This window comes from Macrobrachium rosenbergii, chromosome 19 (assembly GCF_040412425.1).
Source record: "Macrobrachium rosenbergii isolate ZJJX-2024 chromosome 19, ASM4041242v1, whole genome shotgun sequence".
Taxonomy (NCBI): Eukaryota; Metazoa; Arthropoda; class Malacostraca; order Decapoda; family Palaemonidae; genus Macrobrachium; species Macrobrachium rosenbergii.
Window position 1 is genome coordinate 24,151,067 of NC_089759.1, and position 18,200 is coordinate 24,169,266.

Below are 18,200 nucleotides of genomic sequence, written 5' to 3' on the forward strand. Positions count from 1 at the left end.
GGTGGTTCAGGATAATTCATGTTTACTGGGTTTATAATGACAATATATTTTTTAAACATTAAAAGGAGGATTTATACAAACCCATTAATCATAAATTCTAGTGCCTTCCTCCCTTCCCCTGAAGAATGAGTACTACCAGTAAACTATCTTCAAGAACATGGGGGTTGGCCAAGCTTGCCTACTGGAATATTTGAATGCCCTGCTTTGTGTGCCTGGAATGTAGTTAGAGGTTGTTTTACAGTTGATAACTAGTTTTTGTTTTCAGAACAGTTGTTCTTGCCAAGGTAAATAGAATACCAATGAGTACTTGCTAAGGTAAGCAGAATACCAGTGAGTAACTGCTAAGGTAATAAGAATACCAATGAGTATAGTGTACTTCTTTTAGGGATCCCATTTGCTGATTTATATATGACTGAATAGCTATAAATCAGAAAATTTTTGCATAGGATCATGGCATAGTACAATACCCTTGTAGAGTATTAAAGGTAATCACCCATATTGGTCCTTTTATTCTTATTCTTCTTCAGCATTTACCTTTTAGAACTTCAGCAATTCAAAAGGATTAAAAAGGGAGATCCTAAGTTCCAAAAACTAATTTATTATAAATATTGCTTTTACATCAGATATTGCTTTTACGTCTTAAGCATACCTCAGGTTCAGTTGTAATGCACCTGAGTTAGGAAATTGCTGTCTAGTTATATCATTGTTATTTTTATAATACAAAAGGGAAATAGTGATGTACTGAAAACATTTTTTTCATAGTTACTGTCCTTAAGAATTTTGTTGTGAAGCTATCAGAACTACATCAAATATTTTAACATGCTTTTAATAATGTATTTAGGTTCTACATGGAGTGTTATGAATAAGAAGCTTAAGCAGTCAGCTCCAAAGATGTTCAACCATTTTTCTTGAAATGTTTCTTACTTACAGATCTTAGAGCTTTATGGCTGGAAGATGGAGGATCATCAACTGATAACCACATGGTTGAAGCCATAAATCAGCTAACTCAGTTGCGTCGTTTGTGCCTTTTTAATTTTGTGGTTGGGGTGAAATTAGGTATTGCTTTAAAAAAGCTTACTAAATTGGAACGTCTGTTTGTCCTTCAGAATTCATCTGGTGAGGTAGGTGGACTTTGATTAGGTTTCTGATCCATTTCTTGTAAGACAACAACTTCCATTTTTAAAAGGAATAGTATTTGCTAAACCAATTTTTGTTTCATGTATTGTGCCAAGCATAAATGCCTTATTACTGTACTGCCTTTTTATAAAACAACCTCAGTACAATGTGTATATTACTTGTTTCTATGAGAATATAAACCTTTGCTTGGAAAGTCACTGAAGCCTGGTAACAAGCCAGTTAATTAATGCCAAGTAGGTTAGTGGCAGGGTACCCTCCCCTCACCTTGTCAGTAACCCAGCAGTTTCTGCTGTAAATTCAAGGTTTCCCCATTTTCTGTGCAGTCTGTGCATTAACAGCTCTCAGCTGTTTGGTGGTTGTGTACTATGTCAGGGATACAGAATCAGTCATCTTAGTACAGATATCCCTCAAGTAAGGACATTCTGATTTTCAAACTACTGATCTTTTGTTATTAATGGAAAATAATAATATACTTTTGGTTTCAAAAAATAACAATTTTGCAAGGTGCTTTATATAGTTTTGAAAGGCAGGCTTTGCTGGATATTATAAGAGGAATTAAGTCAGCTGATGGAAGATAAACATATGACTAGAATTGAAAAAGAATCCTGTCTAGTAGGTGCTGTTAATACGCAATTCAAAATCAGTAACAGAAAATAGAATAGAAAAGTAATGGTGAAAAATTAAAAATTTTAAAAATTATTAATTTCATTACTGAAATTTAAAGCATTTGTGTTTATAGTAAATTCCTGCTAAAACTAGTGAACACTGCTAGTTAGTGAACTAACAGTATTTGGTAATATATAAAAATTATATATATATTTTTTGCAATACCCTCTTGATGTTTTATTATATGCAAAGTCATGAAGCAGCTACACTCACTGGTTTTGCAATCACCTGGAGTCCCTTCAGCTTCATGCCTGGAGGTTGTCTAATGTCATCTCAAATATTTATTACATGGTATAACAAATGAGTACCTATCTTCTCAAAACCTCATTTCTGGCTTTAGCAGAATTCTTTGGTGTTCTGTGAAATGTCAGAAAGTTATCATTGTCTGCTGTTAAAGGATACCAAGCTGTTTTCTCATATGTCATCGTTCAACATGATTAAGATTTGGGTAATGATTGGGATATTTTGATCCTGTTATGTGGTTAAACCTTAATGTTGGGATTTAGCTCTGGTGGTGCGCAGCCTGTCCCAGCCTCCTTATCAGCTCTTTATGAACATTTTGCTATTGAATTTAATTCATAAAGATAATATTTTTTATTAGCCAGTTTATGATGTTTCTCTTGTCAGTGGTCTTAATCTTTGGGTTACCATGACTTAAAGGTGGTTCTCTTTCCCATTCCAATTTTTCTGTCTTCCGAAGGCAATGTCCTCCTTTGTCCAGTCCATGCAATCAGAACTTATCATCAACATGCTCAAGAGTTTTTTTGTTTTCCTTTTTTAGTACCTCTTCCTCCCCGCAGGCAGTCAGTAGTCTTCAGTGTTGCTGGAGGATTTGTATCAGTTATCTTGTATCTTTTAGCCTTTTTGTATAACCTAGAGCTCGCTATCATTCATTAGACAGGAAGGAGATGCCACTCTATCTTCGTAAGATTTTACATATGTCAAACAATAACAAAACAATAGAAAAAATTTTAACAAATTAAAATATAGCCTTGCCTGATAAATTATTATAAATTAAAGGCAGTTAAAAAGAAAAAAATAAGTTATTAAACCACTCATTTGAATATGATTATGTTTTATGAAATGGGAATTAAGAACATATTACAAAAAAAGAATCGGCAACTTAAATGAATATAATTAGAAGCAAGCTATAATGTTGTGTTTCTTGTTTAGCTTGGAAATGTTATTAGAGTGCAAGTGTATCAACCACAGAGAGAGAGAGAGAGAGAGAGAGAGAGAGAGAGAGAGAGAGAGAGAGAGAGAGAGAGAGAGAGAGAGAGAGAGAGAGAGAGAGAGAGAGAGAGAGAGAGAGAGAGAGAGAGAGAGAGAGAGAATATCATGCCTTCTTGTTTCTCTGCTTCTTAATCTCATGCACAAGCTATCGTGAAAATGTTCAAGATGTATTCTCACTGAGACCATTTGTTGCAGTGGACCATGTTCTGTCTGTTGGGAGGGATTGCACAGCTTCTCCCTATTTTTTATCCTGTAGATATCATTCCCCATGTTGCTGGTGAGTGTTTGGCCCTCTTATGGTGAATTGTGTGGAGTACAAATTAAAGAATTTTACTTTGTGGCTCAGACTTTGCTTTACATGGCCAACATTGTTCTTTATTAAAGGATTGATATCTTTCCTCTCTGTCCTCTTACATCACATCGTGTGTGGGATCATCCTTCCTCCTGTGTTGCAATTTTGAAAAAGAACTTTTTGTACATGCAACTTACCCGTCAGATATATACTTAGCTATAGTCTCCGACGTTCCCGACAGAATTTCAAAACTCGCGGCACACGCACAGGTAGGTCAGGTGATCAACCATACCCACCGCTGGGTGGCGGGAATAGGAACCATTCCGTTTTCTAATCCAGATTTTCTCTGTCGCTGGTTCCGGCAACATCGTTGTTGGTTCCTCCTGCTTTGATTTTCGGTTTCTCGCTTGCTGAGGATCTGTTTTGGCCTGATTTTGGTGACGTATTGGATCTTTGGTTTGGCATACGCTATTGTGGACTGTTTGTTGGATTTGCTTTTGGATTGTTCATTAAGATGTCTGATGTTAATGTTTCGCCTGTGTTCCGTGTGTGTGCTGCTAGGCAAGAGTGTAAGGTGAGGTTGGCGAAAGCTGGCAGACCCTCACACTGTATGTATGAGGTGTAGGGGAATGATTGTTCTTCGGACAATAGGTGCAAGGAGTGTGAGAAATTGTCTGATCAAGAATGGAAGGTTTTGACTTCTTATTTGAAGAAGCTTGAAAAGGATAGAGTTAGGAAAGCTTCCTCCAGAAGCTCGAGTAGGTCTCGCTCTGCTGAGCACGAAGTAGAGATTAACATAGTAGACTCTCTTAATCCTTTGGTTTCAGCCCCTTCTCCCTTCATCGAACCTGTGGATTCGTCCTCTGAAATGGCTGCGATGAAAGCGGAACTTCTTCGTATGAAATCGCAACTGCGTGCGATGAAGGAAGGTAAGAGTGACAGTGATATGTGCAGTGTCCCCAGTGTAGTGGAGGGGGCGTCTGATCGGCTCCGCATTGCTCCTAGGCCTAGACCTCTTCCAAACTCCCAGGACCAGTGGAGGAGGAATGTCGAAAGCCGCAGGGAGGATGTAGAGCATCCCCAACGATCAGGCGTCCCTTCGGCAGATCCTGTAGTTGCGTCCCAGGCTGCCTTGGATCGCCATAGAAAAGGCATCCTGAAGAAGTGTTTCTCGTCGTCTGACGCGTCTTCTCCGAGGCGTGGTTGGAGTTCGGCTGAGGAGTCGCGCCCTCTGAAGAGATCCTGGAAGGCTCCTAGAGTAGAGCTTTTGGACTCGAGCCCTGAGCGCTTCCCGGAGGATTCTCCTATTGTCAGGAAGAGAGCTCGTAGATCCCCCTCCTCCTCTCCAACAGGAGTTAAGGATTCGACGAAGAAGATTTTGATCGGCCTCCAGGAGCAGTTATCGGCACTTGTTGGATCTCTTGCTAAGGACACCTCGTCTCGTAGGAAGGATGACTTTCTTCCTGTCAAGAGTTCCAGGAAGCTCTCTTCTTCAACTCGTCGCTCTTCTCCTGCCAAGCTTCCTTCTTCTAGCAAGTTTTCTTCGTCTCGTAGACGCTCTTCGCCGAGCAGGCACCCGTCTCCCAGCAGGCGCACTTCTTCCAGGCGCTCGTCATCGGAGGGAAGCGCCTCTCCTTCCAGGCGCACTTCGCCTCGCAGTACTTCTCCTTTGGACAGGCGCTCGTCGTCTTCCAAGCTCCCTCCTTCCGGCAGACACCGCTCTCCTGCCAAGCGCCCTCGCTTTAGGGCCTCCTCTCCTGGAAGGCTCTCATCAGTGGACAGGACCCCCTCTCCTGTCAGGCGCCCGTCCGGTGTCAGGCGCCATTCTCCTGGTAGGCGCTCTTTGTTGGACAGGAGTGCTTCTCCTTCCAGGCTCGCTTCGCCTGATAGGCGCTCTTCTTCTTTTAAGCCTTCCTCTCCGCCTGCTGCTTTGGAGGAAGTATCAGAGGAGGAATCTCCTAAGGACGCTGGAGTTTCGGATTACAAACGGTTGGCTTCGGTTCTGATTCAGGAGTTTGGAGATTCTCTTTGTCATGCTGCCCCTCCTTCTCCGGGATCTATGTGGGACAGCACCAAGTCAGCTAGACCCTCTTCGTTCGTCAAGATGCGCCCTACGATTTCGATGAGGAAGGCCTTTAAAGGAGTCGGAGAATGGATGCAATCTAAGAAGGATGCAAGCAAGACGGTTTTCTCTTTCCCCCCTTTGAAACTTTTGGGAAAGTCAGGAATGTGGTATGAGACCAAGGAGCCTATGGGGTTGGGGCTCCCCACATCAGCTGACGAGATTTTTCTAATCTGGTAGACTCCTCCAGGAGACTTTCTCTTTCTTCATGAAGGCTACTTGGGAATGAGCGAAATGGACCATCTCCTCAAGGGTCTTTTTAGAGTTGTGGAGGTATTCAACTTTATGGATTGGTCTCTTGGAGCTTTGGCCAACAGGACTTGGGACCCCGAATTCCTGTGTATGGATGACTTCGTGAGTGTTTTGTCTTGTTTGGACAAAGCAGTGAGGGACGGTTCCGTGGAAGTCGCTGCCTTATTCGGAGCTGGTATACTCAAGAAGAGGTCAGTATTCAGCTCTTTCCTCACGAAGTCTGTGTCTCCTCTTCAGAGATCCTCTCTTCTGTTTGCTCCTCTTTCTCCCCACCTTTTTCCTCAAAATTTGGTGAAGGAGATTTCTCGCTCTTTATCTGAAAAGGCGACACAGGATCTTTTGGCCCAGTCATCGAAGAGGATCAGACCTGCCGTCCCTTTCGCCAAGAAGGAGAAGGCTCCCTTTCAGGAGCCCTTTCGAGGAGGTCCTTTGTCTAGATCCTCCTTCAGGAGCAAAAGACCCGAGAGAAGAGGAAGGTCTTCCTCTCGTCCGATCAAAAGGACCAAGTGAGGAACGAGTACTCCAGGCGACAGTGGGTGCCAGACTGTTACATTCGCCGAGGTCTGGGCACAGAGAGGGCGGACGACTGGTCCCTCTCCATTCTAAGAAGAGGCTACCTTATCCCCTTCAGGGAAAGTCCTCCTTTAACATCAACTCCCAGGGAGTTATCCGCCAGCTACAGGGATCCCGTCAAGAACCAGGCTCTTTTTCTAGCAGTAGAACAAATGCTAGAAAAGGAAGCAATAGAACCGGTTCAAGACCTCCATTCCCCGGGGTTTTACAATCGTCTTTTTCTGGTTCCGAAATCCTCGGGGGGTTGGAGACCGGTTCTGGATGTAAGCGCCCTGAATTTCTTCGTGATCAAGACGAAGTTCAAGATGGAAACTACCTCTTCGGTTCTTGCAGCTCTTCGTCCAGGGGATTGGATGGTCTCCCTGGACCTGCAGGACGCTTACTTCCACATTCCCATTCATCCCTCGTCAAGGAAATTCCTGAGGTTCGTGATTCGGGGAAAAGTTTTTCAATTCAGGTCCCTGTGCTTTGGTCTTTCGACGGCCCCACAAGTGTTCACGGGCATCTTAAGGAATGTGGCACGCTGGCTTCACTTAGAGGGAGTGAGGATATCAATGTATCTCGACGATTGGCTGATCCGAGCTCAATCAAAGGAAAGTTGTCTGGAGTACTTGTCGATCACCCTAAATCTGACACAGTCCCTTGGACTATTAGTAAATCTACAGAAATCCCAGGTTGTTCCGCAGCAGAGCATTGTTTACCTGGGGATTCTGATGGATTCTCGGGATTTTCTAGCCTTTCCATCCCAGGAGAGAATAGATTGCTGCATAGAAAAGGTGACAGTTTTTCTAAGGAGAGAACATTGTTCGGCGAGGGAGTGGATGAGTCTGCTGGGGACCATTTCCTCGCTGGAACAGTTCGTCTCCTTGGGAAAACTTCATCTGAGACCGCTTCAGTTCTACCTAAAGGAGAGATGGGACCAGAAGTCTCAGGACTTAGCAACTTTGTTCCTAATTTCGGACAAGATAAAAGAGGATCTCAACTGGTGGTTAGACCCTCGAAAATTAAACAAAGGACTGTCTCTTCAGTTACCGAGCCCTACCCTAGTGTTGTTCTCAGACGCCTCGGAGTCGGGATGGGGGGCAACACTAGGGTCGAGAGAAGTGTCAGGCACCTGGGAAGGAGACCAGGTGAACTGGCACATCAACAAGAAAGAGCTGACAGCGGTACATTTGGCTCTCATCAAGTTCGAGTTCCTTGTCTCAAGACAAGTAGTCCAAGTGAACTCAGACAACACTACTGCCCTGGCTTATATAAGAAAACAGGGAGGAACACACTCCTTCTCCCTTTACGAAATGGCAAAAACGTTGCTGTTATGGGCTCAGGAGAGGAAGATCAGACTCCTCACCAGATTTGTACAGGGAGAGGAATGTGAGGGCCGACCTTCTCAGCAGGAAGGATCAGGTCCTTCCCACAGAGTGGACTCTCCATTCAGAAGTCTGCGAAAGACTGTGGAACCTGTGGGGAAGGCCGAATATCGACCTATTTGCAACCCACTGGAATGCAAGACTGGAAAACTACTGCTCTCCGATATCGGACCCGAGAGCAGTTGCAATAGACAGTCTTCTCCTAGAATGGACAGGATTAGACGGGTATGCTTTTCCCCATTCAAGATCCTGGGAGAAGTGGTAAGGAAGTTTGCGTCGTCGGAAGGCGCGAGACTGACCCTGGTAGCTCCGTTTTGGCCAGCTCAAGATTGGTTCACAGAGGTACTGGAATGGATAGTAGATTTTCCCAGATCGCTTCCACACAGGAACGATCTTCTCAAACAGCCCCACTTCAACAGATTCCACAAGAATCTCCCCGCTCTCAGTCTAACTGCCTTCAGACTATCGAAGGTCTGGTCAGAGCGAAGGGTTTTTCGCACAAAGCTGCGAAGGCTATTGCAAGAGCCAGGAGATCCTCAACCCTTCGCGTCTACCAGTCGAAGTGGGAGGTCTTTAGAAGATGGTGCAGGACCAATAAGATATCCTCTTCCAGTACCTCTGTGACAAACATTGCTGATTTCCTTATCTTCCTGAGGGAACAATGCAACCTCGCTGTATCCACAATTAAAGGATACAGGAGTATGTTATCATCAGTTTTCAGACACAGAGATCTGAATATCTCGGAAAACAAAGACCTTCATGATCTTATAAGCTCTTTTGAAACGTCGAAATTCATGACTTCGAAACCTCCCAGTTGGAATCTAGACATAGTCTTGAAATTCTTAATGTCTAAGAAATTGAACCTCCTCATCAAGCTTCCTTCAGGGATCTCACCAGGAAGTCACTTTTCCTCTTTGCCCTTGCCTCAGCTAAGAGAATAAGTGAAATACAAGCCTTAGACGGTAAAGTTGGTTTTAAGGAAGGTTCGGCTATATGCTCCTTTAAACCATTCTTCCTAGCGAAGAATGAGAATCCTTCTAAACCGTGGCCAAGAACCTTTGAATTAAAAGGTCTTTCTTCAGTGACGGGACATGAGTTGGAGAGGACTCTATGCCCTGTCAGGAGCCTTAAATTCTACTTAGAAAAGAAGAAATTACTGGGAGGATCGGTCGAAAGTCTTTGGTGCTCTGTCAGGGATCCTTCACGAGCGATCTCAAAGAATGCGCTTTCCTTTTTTATTAAGGACGTCATCAAGGAAGCGCATATATCGTGTGAGGATGAGCACTTTAAGCTCCTTAGAGTGAAAGCACACGAAGTGAGAGCCATTGCTACATCCTTGGCTTTTCACAAGACGTTGTCTCTCCAGTCTATTATAGAGGCAACTTATTGGAGGTGTAATTCAACGTTCGCATCTCATTACTTACGAGATATTAGAGTAACGTATGATAAGTGCTTCTCTCTAGGAGCATACGTATTCTGCGGATTCGGTGCTGGGACAGGAGCTGAATCCAATCCTATTTAGTTTAGTTAATTCAGTTGTTTTTTAAGGCTTGGTGGTGTGTGTTTTTATGGTTGGTTGAAAGAGGGTGGTGGAATTATGCTTCCCCTTTCAATTCTTATCACTAACAAGGTTAGGATTGGTCAGGTGGTCGGGATTGGTTGTCATGTTCCTTGTATTTTTTATGGACACCTAGCTCTGTCATATAAGAGGGATAGCCCCCATTGATACGATTCAGGTGTAGGCTCGGTCATGTAAGTGGGTCAGCCCCCTTTGACACGATCCGCTATAGGCTCGGCCATGTTAGTGGGTCATCCCCCATTGGCACGATCCAGAAGGGCTGTCAGTCACAGGTCACATCCTCGCTGAAGCTCCTGAGGCAAGCAGACTCATAGACAGTATCCATGAAGTCTTCTGCCCAATCAGGTAAGAACCATGGTTTTTGTTTATCCTACAACATATGTTGTTTCCCGTTTTTAGTTATTTTCTGTCTCTTGCCCTCCTCCAAGGGTGCCATTCAGCTAAGTATATATCTGACGGGTAAGTTGCATGTACAAAAATGATATTTTTATGATAAAATAAAGTTTTGTACATACTTACCCGGCAGATATATACGACGATTAATGGCCCGCCCAGCCTCCCCTCAGGAGACAGGTGGAAGAGAAAATCTGATTAGAAAACGGGAGTGGTTCCTATTCCGCCACCCAGCGGCGGGTATTGTTGATCACCTGACCTACCTGTGCGTGTGCCATGAGTTTTGAAATTCTGTCGGGAACGCCGGAGACTATAGCTAAGTATATATCTGCCGGGTAAGTATGTACAAAACTTTATTTTATCATAAAAATATCATATTAATGGGGTTGTATTGAGCAAAACGTGTTTTTAACACAACAAACCCATTAATTGTATTATAGTGCTCCCCTCATTTCCCCACACTCTTTCCTTGTCTTCTAGTTGACACAAAAGAATGAGAGGTAATTAATTTGTTATAGGACTGGTCATATGCAGTGAAGGCGTCTCGATCTTGATCAGTGCAAGTTGGTGCAACTGGGATACACTGCATGGAAAAAATGGAGTATATAACTAGTGGGTCTATATGGGAAACATGCATACCCTGCAATTTCCTGGTGGCCATCAGTACGTTTGAGGCAACATCTTTAGGCACCACAGTCATCCATCAATCTATGGCATTCAGGAAGAACCCGTCGATCTGGTACTTAGATAGAATGTAGTTGTGCAGTTCACATTCTTATCCTTTTACCTTGGGTTATTGCCCATGGCCCCTTGGACTCCTTTTCCTTGGATCCTTGGTGGATGCTCAGTAAGTCATGTAGTTTACCTAGCTCTTAAGGACAGGTTGCATCTCACCTAAGGTGTGCTGCTACAGGGAGGTGTGGTAGCATGCTGAACTTACGTCATCACAGGGAATCTCCTCATAGGACGTCTCCTCCGTTGACGATGCACATTCTATTGATAGAACTAGGACATCTCCTCTGTCGACGGTATGAAGTCCATTGACAGTGCACAAGTTGGCAGTAGAGTGCTTAGCATGTATCTCCATAGGCACCTCCTGGGGTTATCCTATCATTTTTTCTGTATACATTGCTGATGAATGGGGTTGCAGTAGCGTGCTCAACATAGACGTCAATCAGACACATTCCTGGATGAGGGATGTATGTCGAACAATTTCCTCACTGGAGTCTACGTCCATGTATGGGTACAAAGTTCGTCTTCTTTGGCAATGTGAAGTGATTGAGCATACCTACTTTACCTTATCGGTTTCTACTGCCAGATTGGTTTTAATACCAATACAGTAATGGTATGCAAGAGTACTCGTCATTAGAGGACTGATCTCCTCCTTAATATTCAAGAAGAACTTTTATGTTCGTGGAATTTTGAATGATGGTTCTTGGCTATGCTAAACCACTTTCACTTCCGGTATCAATGAGATCTTACTGATAAGGACAGTGGAATTGATCGAGACACTGATCTCTTTTTCTTTTCTAGTTGGTTTTTTCTTTACCAAGATAGGTAAGAAGATAAGACCTATCAGATGTTGGACCTTTAGAATACAGGTATTATCCTATTTACGATGGGGTTAGGTTCCAAAAAAGCTAATGACTAGTTCGTTAGCTTCAGGCTGCCTGAGAAACAATGGCAAGGAATCCTTTCTCCAGCTAGGGAACTGATCAACTGAGCTTACCATGAAACTTCCTGCTGGACATCAGTACGTTTTGGGTAGGATCTCTAGGAGGCAAAGTCATCCCTATGTTTGTCACATTCAGAAAGAACATATAGTTCGAGTATTAGGATAGAATGTATTTGTGAAATTCACATTCATATCCTCTTACCTTGGAGTGTTGACCATAGGCAAAGAGATCATTTCTCTGGCTAGGGGGGGGGAATAACCTTATAAACATACCCTGCAGTTTTCTGGTGGTCATTGGTTCTTCGTTGGGAAAGTGGGTTCCGTTCTCAGCTAGCACTCTGCTGGCCACAAGTTCGAATCTCCAACTGGCCAATGAAGAATAAGAGGAATTTATTTATGGTGATTGAAATTCATTTCTCGCTATAATGTGGTTCGGATTCCACAATAAGCTGTAGGTCCCGTTGCTAGGTAACCAATTGGTTCTTAGTCACGCAAAATAAGTCTAATCCTTCTGGCCAGCCCTAGGAGAGCTGTTAATCAGCTCAGTGGTCTTGTTAAACTAAGGTATAAATCAAATTCTGGTGGTCATCAGTACATTTGAGGCAACATCTCTAGGGGCCACTGTCATCCATCAATCTATGGCATTCAGGAAGAGCCCGTCGTTCTGGTACTTGGATAGAATGTAGTTGTGCAGTTCACATTATCCTTTTACCTTGGGTTATTGCCCATGGGTCCTTGGACTCCTTTTTTTTTTTGGATCCTTGATGGATGCTCAATAAGTCACGTAGTTTACCCAGCTCTTAAGGACAGGTTGCATCTCGCCCAAGGTGTGCGGCTACAGGGAGGAGGTGTGGATGGGACTGGTTTCCTGCCTTCCTCCTGTTTTCCATCCTCTTCCAGTGGACAGAGGAGGAATGAACGAGTCGTCACGAGCTGGACTGGCATGCATGCAAGTTATATGCATGACTGAGTTTCCTGTGTATCATCCATTTTTGTTTGGATTAATAGATGCATATCCCACCTTCTCTCTAGCAAGGAGAGAGAAGGATTTACTATGGGCAAGCCAATTGGTTGTTTTTAGCTACACAGTCTTCGACATTGTGGGTTGGTCCGTACCTTTCGAATCAAGGGTTTTCATACATGCCCTTTATTCAAAGTGCCCAGATGTCTGGCAGTTGAACATCACACATGTTCAACAGATCAGAAGTATGGTATCCTTCCTTTGCTCTGTCATGAACAGGAAGAGGAGAATACCAGGTGAGCCAAACTACCAGTCAGTTCAGAGTATTACTTGGAATCCTCCCTCCAATAGTAAGTCTCCGTATGTAAAGACAGAGGGTTTGTATTCGTGTAGAATCAATGACAAATTTTTAATTAATTTGCATTTTCCTAACATACAAACCTGAGGTCTTTACATAAAAGACCCACCTCTTACCACCCCTATTCTTTTACCTGGACCTAAATGTAAACTGAGGAGATTGAGCATACTGGTTAGGTGGGCACTACTCCCGCCCTCACCTTAGGTAACTGTTACTATAACCACCTTTAAAAAGTTTAACGGCCGGACTTTCCAGCTTCGTCGAAAGTTATCCATATGTAAAGACCTCCGGTTTGTATTTTAGGAAAAATACAAAATAATTAAAAATTTGTCATTTTGCTTCATAGGCTTCGCTATCAGACTATCATTGCCTTTTATATATATATGTGTGTATTTATATATTGGTAATTCGTCTTAAATTTCCCACACCATTTCCTTTTACTATATATGGCAGTTAGTTATTTTGTTCTACAAAATTTTGACTTGTAAGTTAATTGCCTTTAGGTTTGTTCCATACAAATATTTGCACAGTGTACTCAACACTGTAATTAACAATGATAACATTCTATGTAAGTTTGTATGCCTAAATAAAGCCTTTTGCCCCAGTTGAAGTTGGTATTTGTTTAATTGTTATGAATATTTTTTTTGCCAGGAGAATATGGGGGTAAAGAACCACAACATGTTAGCTGTGACTGAGCATCTGAGATATGTCGACGAGTTAGTATGGGCAGTTTCTTCACAGGATGTCAAAGTTATCAATGGTGTAGATCACATGCATATATCAAGCCCAAAAGTGAAGGTAGAGTTGACTATTTGTTCTTGAAATTAAGTTTGCATTCAGTTATCGTGATTTACTGTTATTGATTGTTCCAATAGCAGAATCACTATCATTTTTAAATAATACTTCACCACAGTGTTTGCTGAAATAATATAGAATAGTTTCTTTTTTTTAATTTAAATGAAATTGTTTGTATATGATACTCAGTCAAAGTCTTATTGAAATTTTTATAGAATAATTTTTGGTTTTTATATTGTTTGTATATAAAACTTGGTCACAAGTTTGTGGCTTTTATATAATTGTATATAAAATTTGGTCACAATCTGGTTGAAATGCTCAAGGACATCCACTTAGATTCATGTAGACGAATTGCCAAAAATTAACCGGGAATTTTCTCTGATAAAGGTGATAGAAGTTTGAAGAGACTCCCTTTCTTTGCATGGCCTATCATCCTGGGGTCCTATGAAAGAACATCAGAGAATTTCCAGGCTTTAGACAAGAAAGTGAAGTCATATATATGGAAGCAAGCGGTAGAATTTCCAGGCTTTAGGCAAGACAGTGAAGTCATGTTTGTGGAAGCAAGCAGTGGAAGAGCTGACAGAAAACTCTCCAGGGTTCTGTAGTCACCCCTTTCTGGGTTTCAAGGCAAGGAGAGGATGACATATGGTACTTGGACAACTGTAAAATTAAAGCTTCCTCTCCTGACAAACTTCTGCAGAATTTGCCTTAGCATCTCCAGTTATATCACCCCACAGGGTTCAGATCAACTGAGAGAAGTCGAACATACAATTACATGGGTAACCTAACTGGGGCTGGATATCAATACAGTGAATGCTTTACTTTGTCCAGCAGAGGACAGAATTCAGAGATGACCCTCCCTGCTGGGGAATTTTTCTTCTTAGGACAGTTTTTCCTCTCAAATGTGGCTAGATCTTCGTCTCCATTTGGAAGTTGATTAAGGATTTGGCCTTTGGAGTTGCAACTCTGTATGTTGTGGGTGGCTGCAACTCAACCAGACAACTGTCTCATCCAAGAGAATTCAGTGGGTGGCTGATTCCTCATCTCCTTGGAGGTTCTGCTTTTCACAGGTCAGCCACTTAGTAGGGGACCACACCCTCTGGATTTATAGGCATCAGGCAAAAGGTCATTACAAGAAAAGGAGAGAGACAAATTTCTAGAATTTGAAAGCCACTTATCTGTGACTTGTTACTGGCAAGGGAGTTGGCATCATGACAGACAAGATAATAACAGTAGCTTATCTAAGGTCCAGGGAGCCACTTAGATTAGAAACTGTTGGACTGATCATACCCATCTTACACAAGAGAAGGAGCTGCAAGAATATAATGATTACATCATTATCTCCGGGTGCCACAACAGGGGTCTTCACCAACCACCTGTTACTTCTAGTGAATCAGAGGAAATTAGTTGAAAAAAGTTTTCTACCAGTCTCAAAATGCTGGATCTTCATACTAGAGATTATCCAGCAAGGACTCAGACGAGAGATTCTCTCATGAGGCTATTTCCAGATCTTACAGAGTCTACCATCAATCTTTACCTAGCCAAGTTAAACCCCTTTTCTGATATATTTAGTGGAAGGAGTGTCTATCCAGTTAATCCCATTCTTTCATTTATTTCAGATATCTTGTGTATGAGTTACTATTGGATGTTGCAGAATGGTTCCATCTCAGGACTTTGATCCACTTTGACTAATATCAGGTTTTCATTTGAACACAAGAGGCTTTTGTCACCATTTTTTAAAAGTTTCTTCAAAATCAGTCCAGACCAAATAGATGGTCTCTCTCTGTGGTCTTCAGAAGACACCATACAAACCTCTAAACCTGGCCTCATTAAGTGACCTAGCGCTGAAGACAGGTCTTCCTTGAGGCTTTTGCTCCTTTTAGGTTGTTCAGTGAGCTGCACTCTCTCTTAGACCAGGTAATATACTGAGATTAGAGGTCTGTCAGTCTTTCCTCTACAGCTGACTTTATTGCTTAGACCCAAGCTCCAAGAAGCAGAGACCAGCAGATATCTCTCTCTCTCTCTCTCTCTCTCTCTCTCTCTCTCTCTCTCTCTCTCTCTCTCTCTCTCTCTCTCTCTCTCTCTCTCTCTCAGAAGCCTTATCTTCAAAGAATTCAGGTCTTTGAGAAGACACATTCAGATTTTCTCTTTCTACTTTACCTCGTTTTTTAATATGTCATGGTTTAGTTTTAATGACCAGGACTTGGAGAGTCAAACTACTTTGTAAGTTTAAATTTAAGGGAAGTAACTCATAAATGGTTAGGATTCCTATTACTTGGGATTTTTGCAAGTTTTAAGGGAAGAAACTTGGCACTGTGGCAAGTCATTCCTGCCTCATTTACATTTCATGTTCTAGAAGGTTATTCATTGCCCCCATTGTAATTTTCACCCTTCATTCTTATATCTTTTTTGCATCATGCAAGTTAGATTTGTTTTGGAAAAAGGGATTGTCAATCCCACCTTTTTCTTTGGCAAAGAACATCAGTACTGTTTAATTACATATGTATCCAGTTGTGAAGATTTTATATAAAAGCTACTGTAAAGCCATGAGCTTACCTAACTTTACTAGTCCTAGATACTCTGTCAGCTTCTGGTTTTGTTTCTTACAATCTAGGGCAGAGAAGCTTGGTCTTCCAACCTAAATAACAATTAAGTGAAGAAAGATAGTGGATTTGTTAACATAATTTAATTATACAAGTAATTTCTCATCATTCCCTACGCTTTGGCTCTGAATCTTTTGGCACCTATAAAGTGAGCAGTGCTGACATCTCAAGCAGGAGTGAGCATGTGTAGTGGTGACCTCTCGATCACGACTTAAGTCTGTGTCACTGAAAATTTTTCATCAGTAGAAATAAGGCAGTATATAGTAGATGGGGATTTCCTGCGTTAAAACAACAGTTTAAAAAAATATTTTCACACAAACCCCTACTCTTTAATGTGGATGTCCAACCTTTCAACGCTGCAATTTACAACAGTTAATCACTCAGTCTAAATGAAGGGGTGAACAGCTGCTTGATGTAGCATCAGGGATTGTTAGAGGTTCGCAAGCCAATTACGTGGCTACTGCTGTATTCTTTAGTATGTCTCTGGGAAATATGTGGACTTTAAATGTAGACAATCATAGGTTGTGAGTTTTATGAAAATAGTTTTATTTTTAAAAATTACTTTCATTGATAAAATTTCAAATATACTAGATTTGTATGAAAAATAAATTAAAGTATTTTGCTTGATAACCTATGTTCTTGAATTAATAATAATTTATTTTACTTCATCTTACAGAGTTACCCAAGTCTTTCAGCAAAGGAAAATGCAAGTGATCAGTGGCCCTTAAAGTTGATAGAAACTGTGATCAAGCGCCATCTTCCCAATACTAACGTTCGCATAATGAAACTTGATCCAGCTACTGCTACTCGTATGGCATTGTCCACTTTGTGATGCATCGAGTACAAAGGAAGTTTTTTTGATAAGTCTCTATGTTTATGGTTTTAACAGGTGGCAGAAATATGCTGTTCTGTACTGAGACTTTTCTACAGTGGTAGTAGTTTTAACAGTATTTTGTCCTTACATTCATATTTTTATTATCCAGAAGTTGTAAATATACATGATTAGATTTAGCAAAATTTTAACCAATCATTTTGTAAAGATTGTATTCAGATCAATTGAATGTGGTTTCAGTCTGCACTTTTGTTAACAATTATTACTTAGAAATATGTACCATGTATGAAGATTTTATCAAGTTTTCTTTAAAAAAAATTTTTTAATGTATCTTATTATTTTGTTCTCCTATAGTAAATCCCAGTTTGCAGTGCGAAAGCCCTTCAGCATAGTCTGTTGGGTGTAGGCCAAACCGAATAATTATTATGACCCACTTTCATGGTCCTCAAATTCTTCAGATACTAAAATACATGTAAAGAAAGCATAATAAGCAGGTAGGTAGGTGTTTGTGCCCTGAGATCCCTGGATGTTCAGCAGTTACTTAATCACTTTTCGTGTAATTTTATAATCATCAGCGAAGAAAGTGGGGCTAGGTTGTGGTGTTTTAATCACAAGTAGAGAGTTTTACAAAGAAATTAAGTTTTTTTTTTAAATATGCTTTTGTGTTGCAACAAATCCACTACTTAAATTGGCCGGAATTGTAGTTTATGTGGGATGTAATGAAATTCCAAAGACCCTGACTGGTTGAATTAGCACCAGGGATCCATGTTCGATTGACTATTTTCTCTGTCAGTTTCATGATGAGTTTGTCTGAAAATTTTTTTGGAATCGGTAAAATCACAGACCCATGACTCCTTATGCTCTAAGGTTAAAATCAAGTCTGGTCTTACATGTATCAATCTACATAATACTAAAACTACGAAATGTTTGTTTGTTTGCTTGGGTGCACACTTCGAGATTCATGAGGCTGTAGCAGAAGGAGCTGAAGACAGCTGGATCCTTGAAGACATCTTCAGGAAGCCATGATCATCCAATAGGTGTTTATCCAGGAGTTCTTCAGGAGCTGAAGACAGCTTCACAGGATCCGGGAGTCATGAAGATGTCTTCAAGAAGACGTTATAATCCAATGGGCTGTTCTCCAGGAATTCTTCAGGAGCTGAAGACGGCCTCACATGATCCTGGAATCTTTAAGACTTCAAGAAGACATTATAATCCAATGGGCATTTCCCCAGGAATGCTTCAGGAGCTGAAGGCGGCTTCGAAGGATCCTTGAGTCATGAAGATGCCTTCAAGAAGACATTATATTCCAATGGGCATTTCTCTAGGAGTCCTTCAGGAAGTGGAAGAATTCTGGGCAGAATG

At 41.6% G+C, this 18,200-nt stretch overlaps 1 protein-coding gene across 3 annotated transcripts in view; it reads left to right on the forward strand.

Annotated features, from left to right (window-relative positions):
* LOC136848741 (uncharacterized) overlaps positions 1 to 17,168 on the forward strand; it is a 115,278-nt gene extending 98,110 nt beyond the window's left edge. For all 3 annotated transcript variants that reach the window (XM_067121292.1, XM_067121291.1, XM_067121293.1), the window contains 3 exons: positions 931 to 1,121; positions 13,260 to 13,406; positions 16,683 to 17,168. In XM_067121292.1, coding sequence (XP_066977393.1) covers positions 931 to 1,121; positions 13,260 to 13,406; positions 16,683 to 16,838 — 494 coding nt within the window. In that variant the 3' untranslated portion in view covers positions 16,839 to 17,168. The remainder of the gene's footprint in view (positions 1 to 930; positions 1,122 to 13,259; positions 13,407 to 16,682) is intronic.
* The last annotated feature ends 1,032 nt before the right edge of the window (positions 17,169 to 18,200 follow it).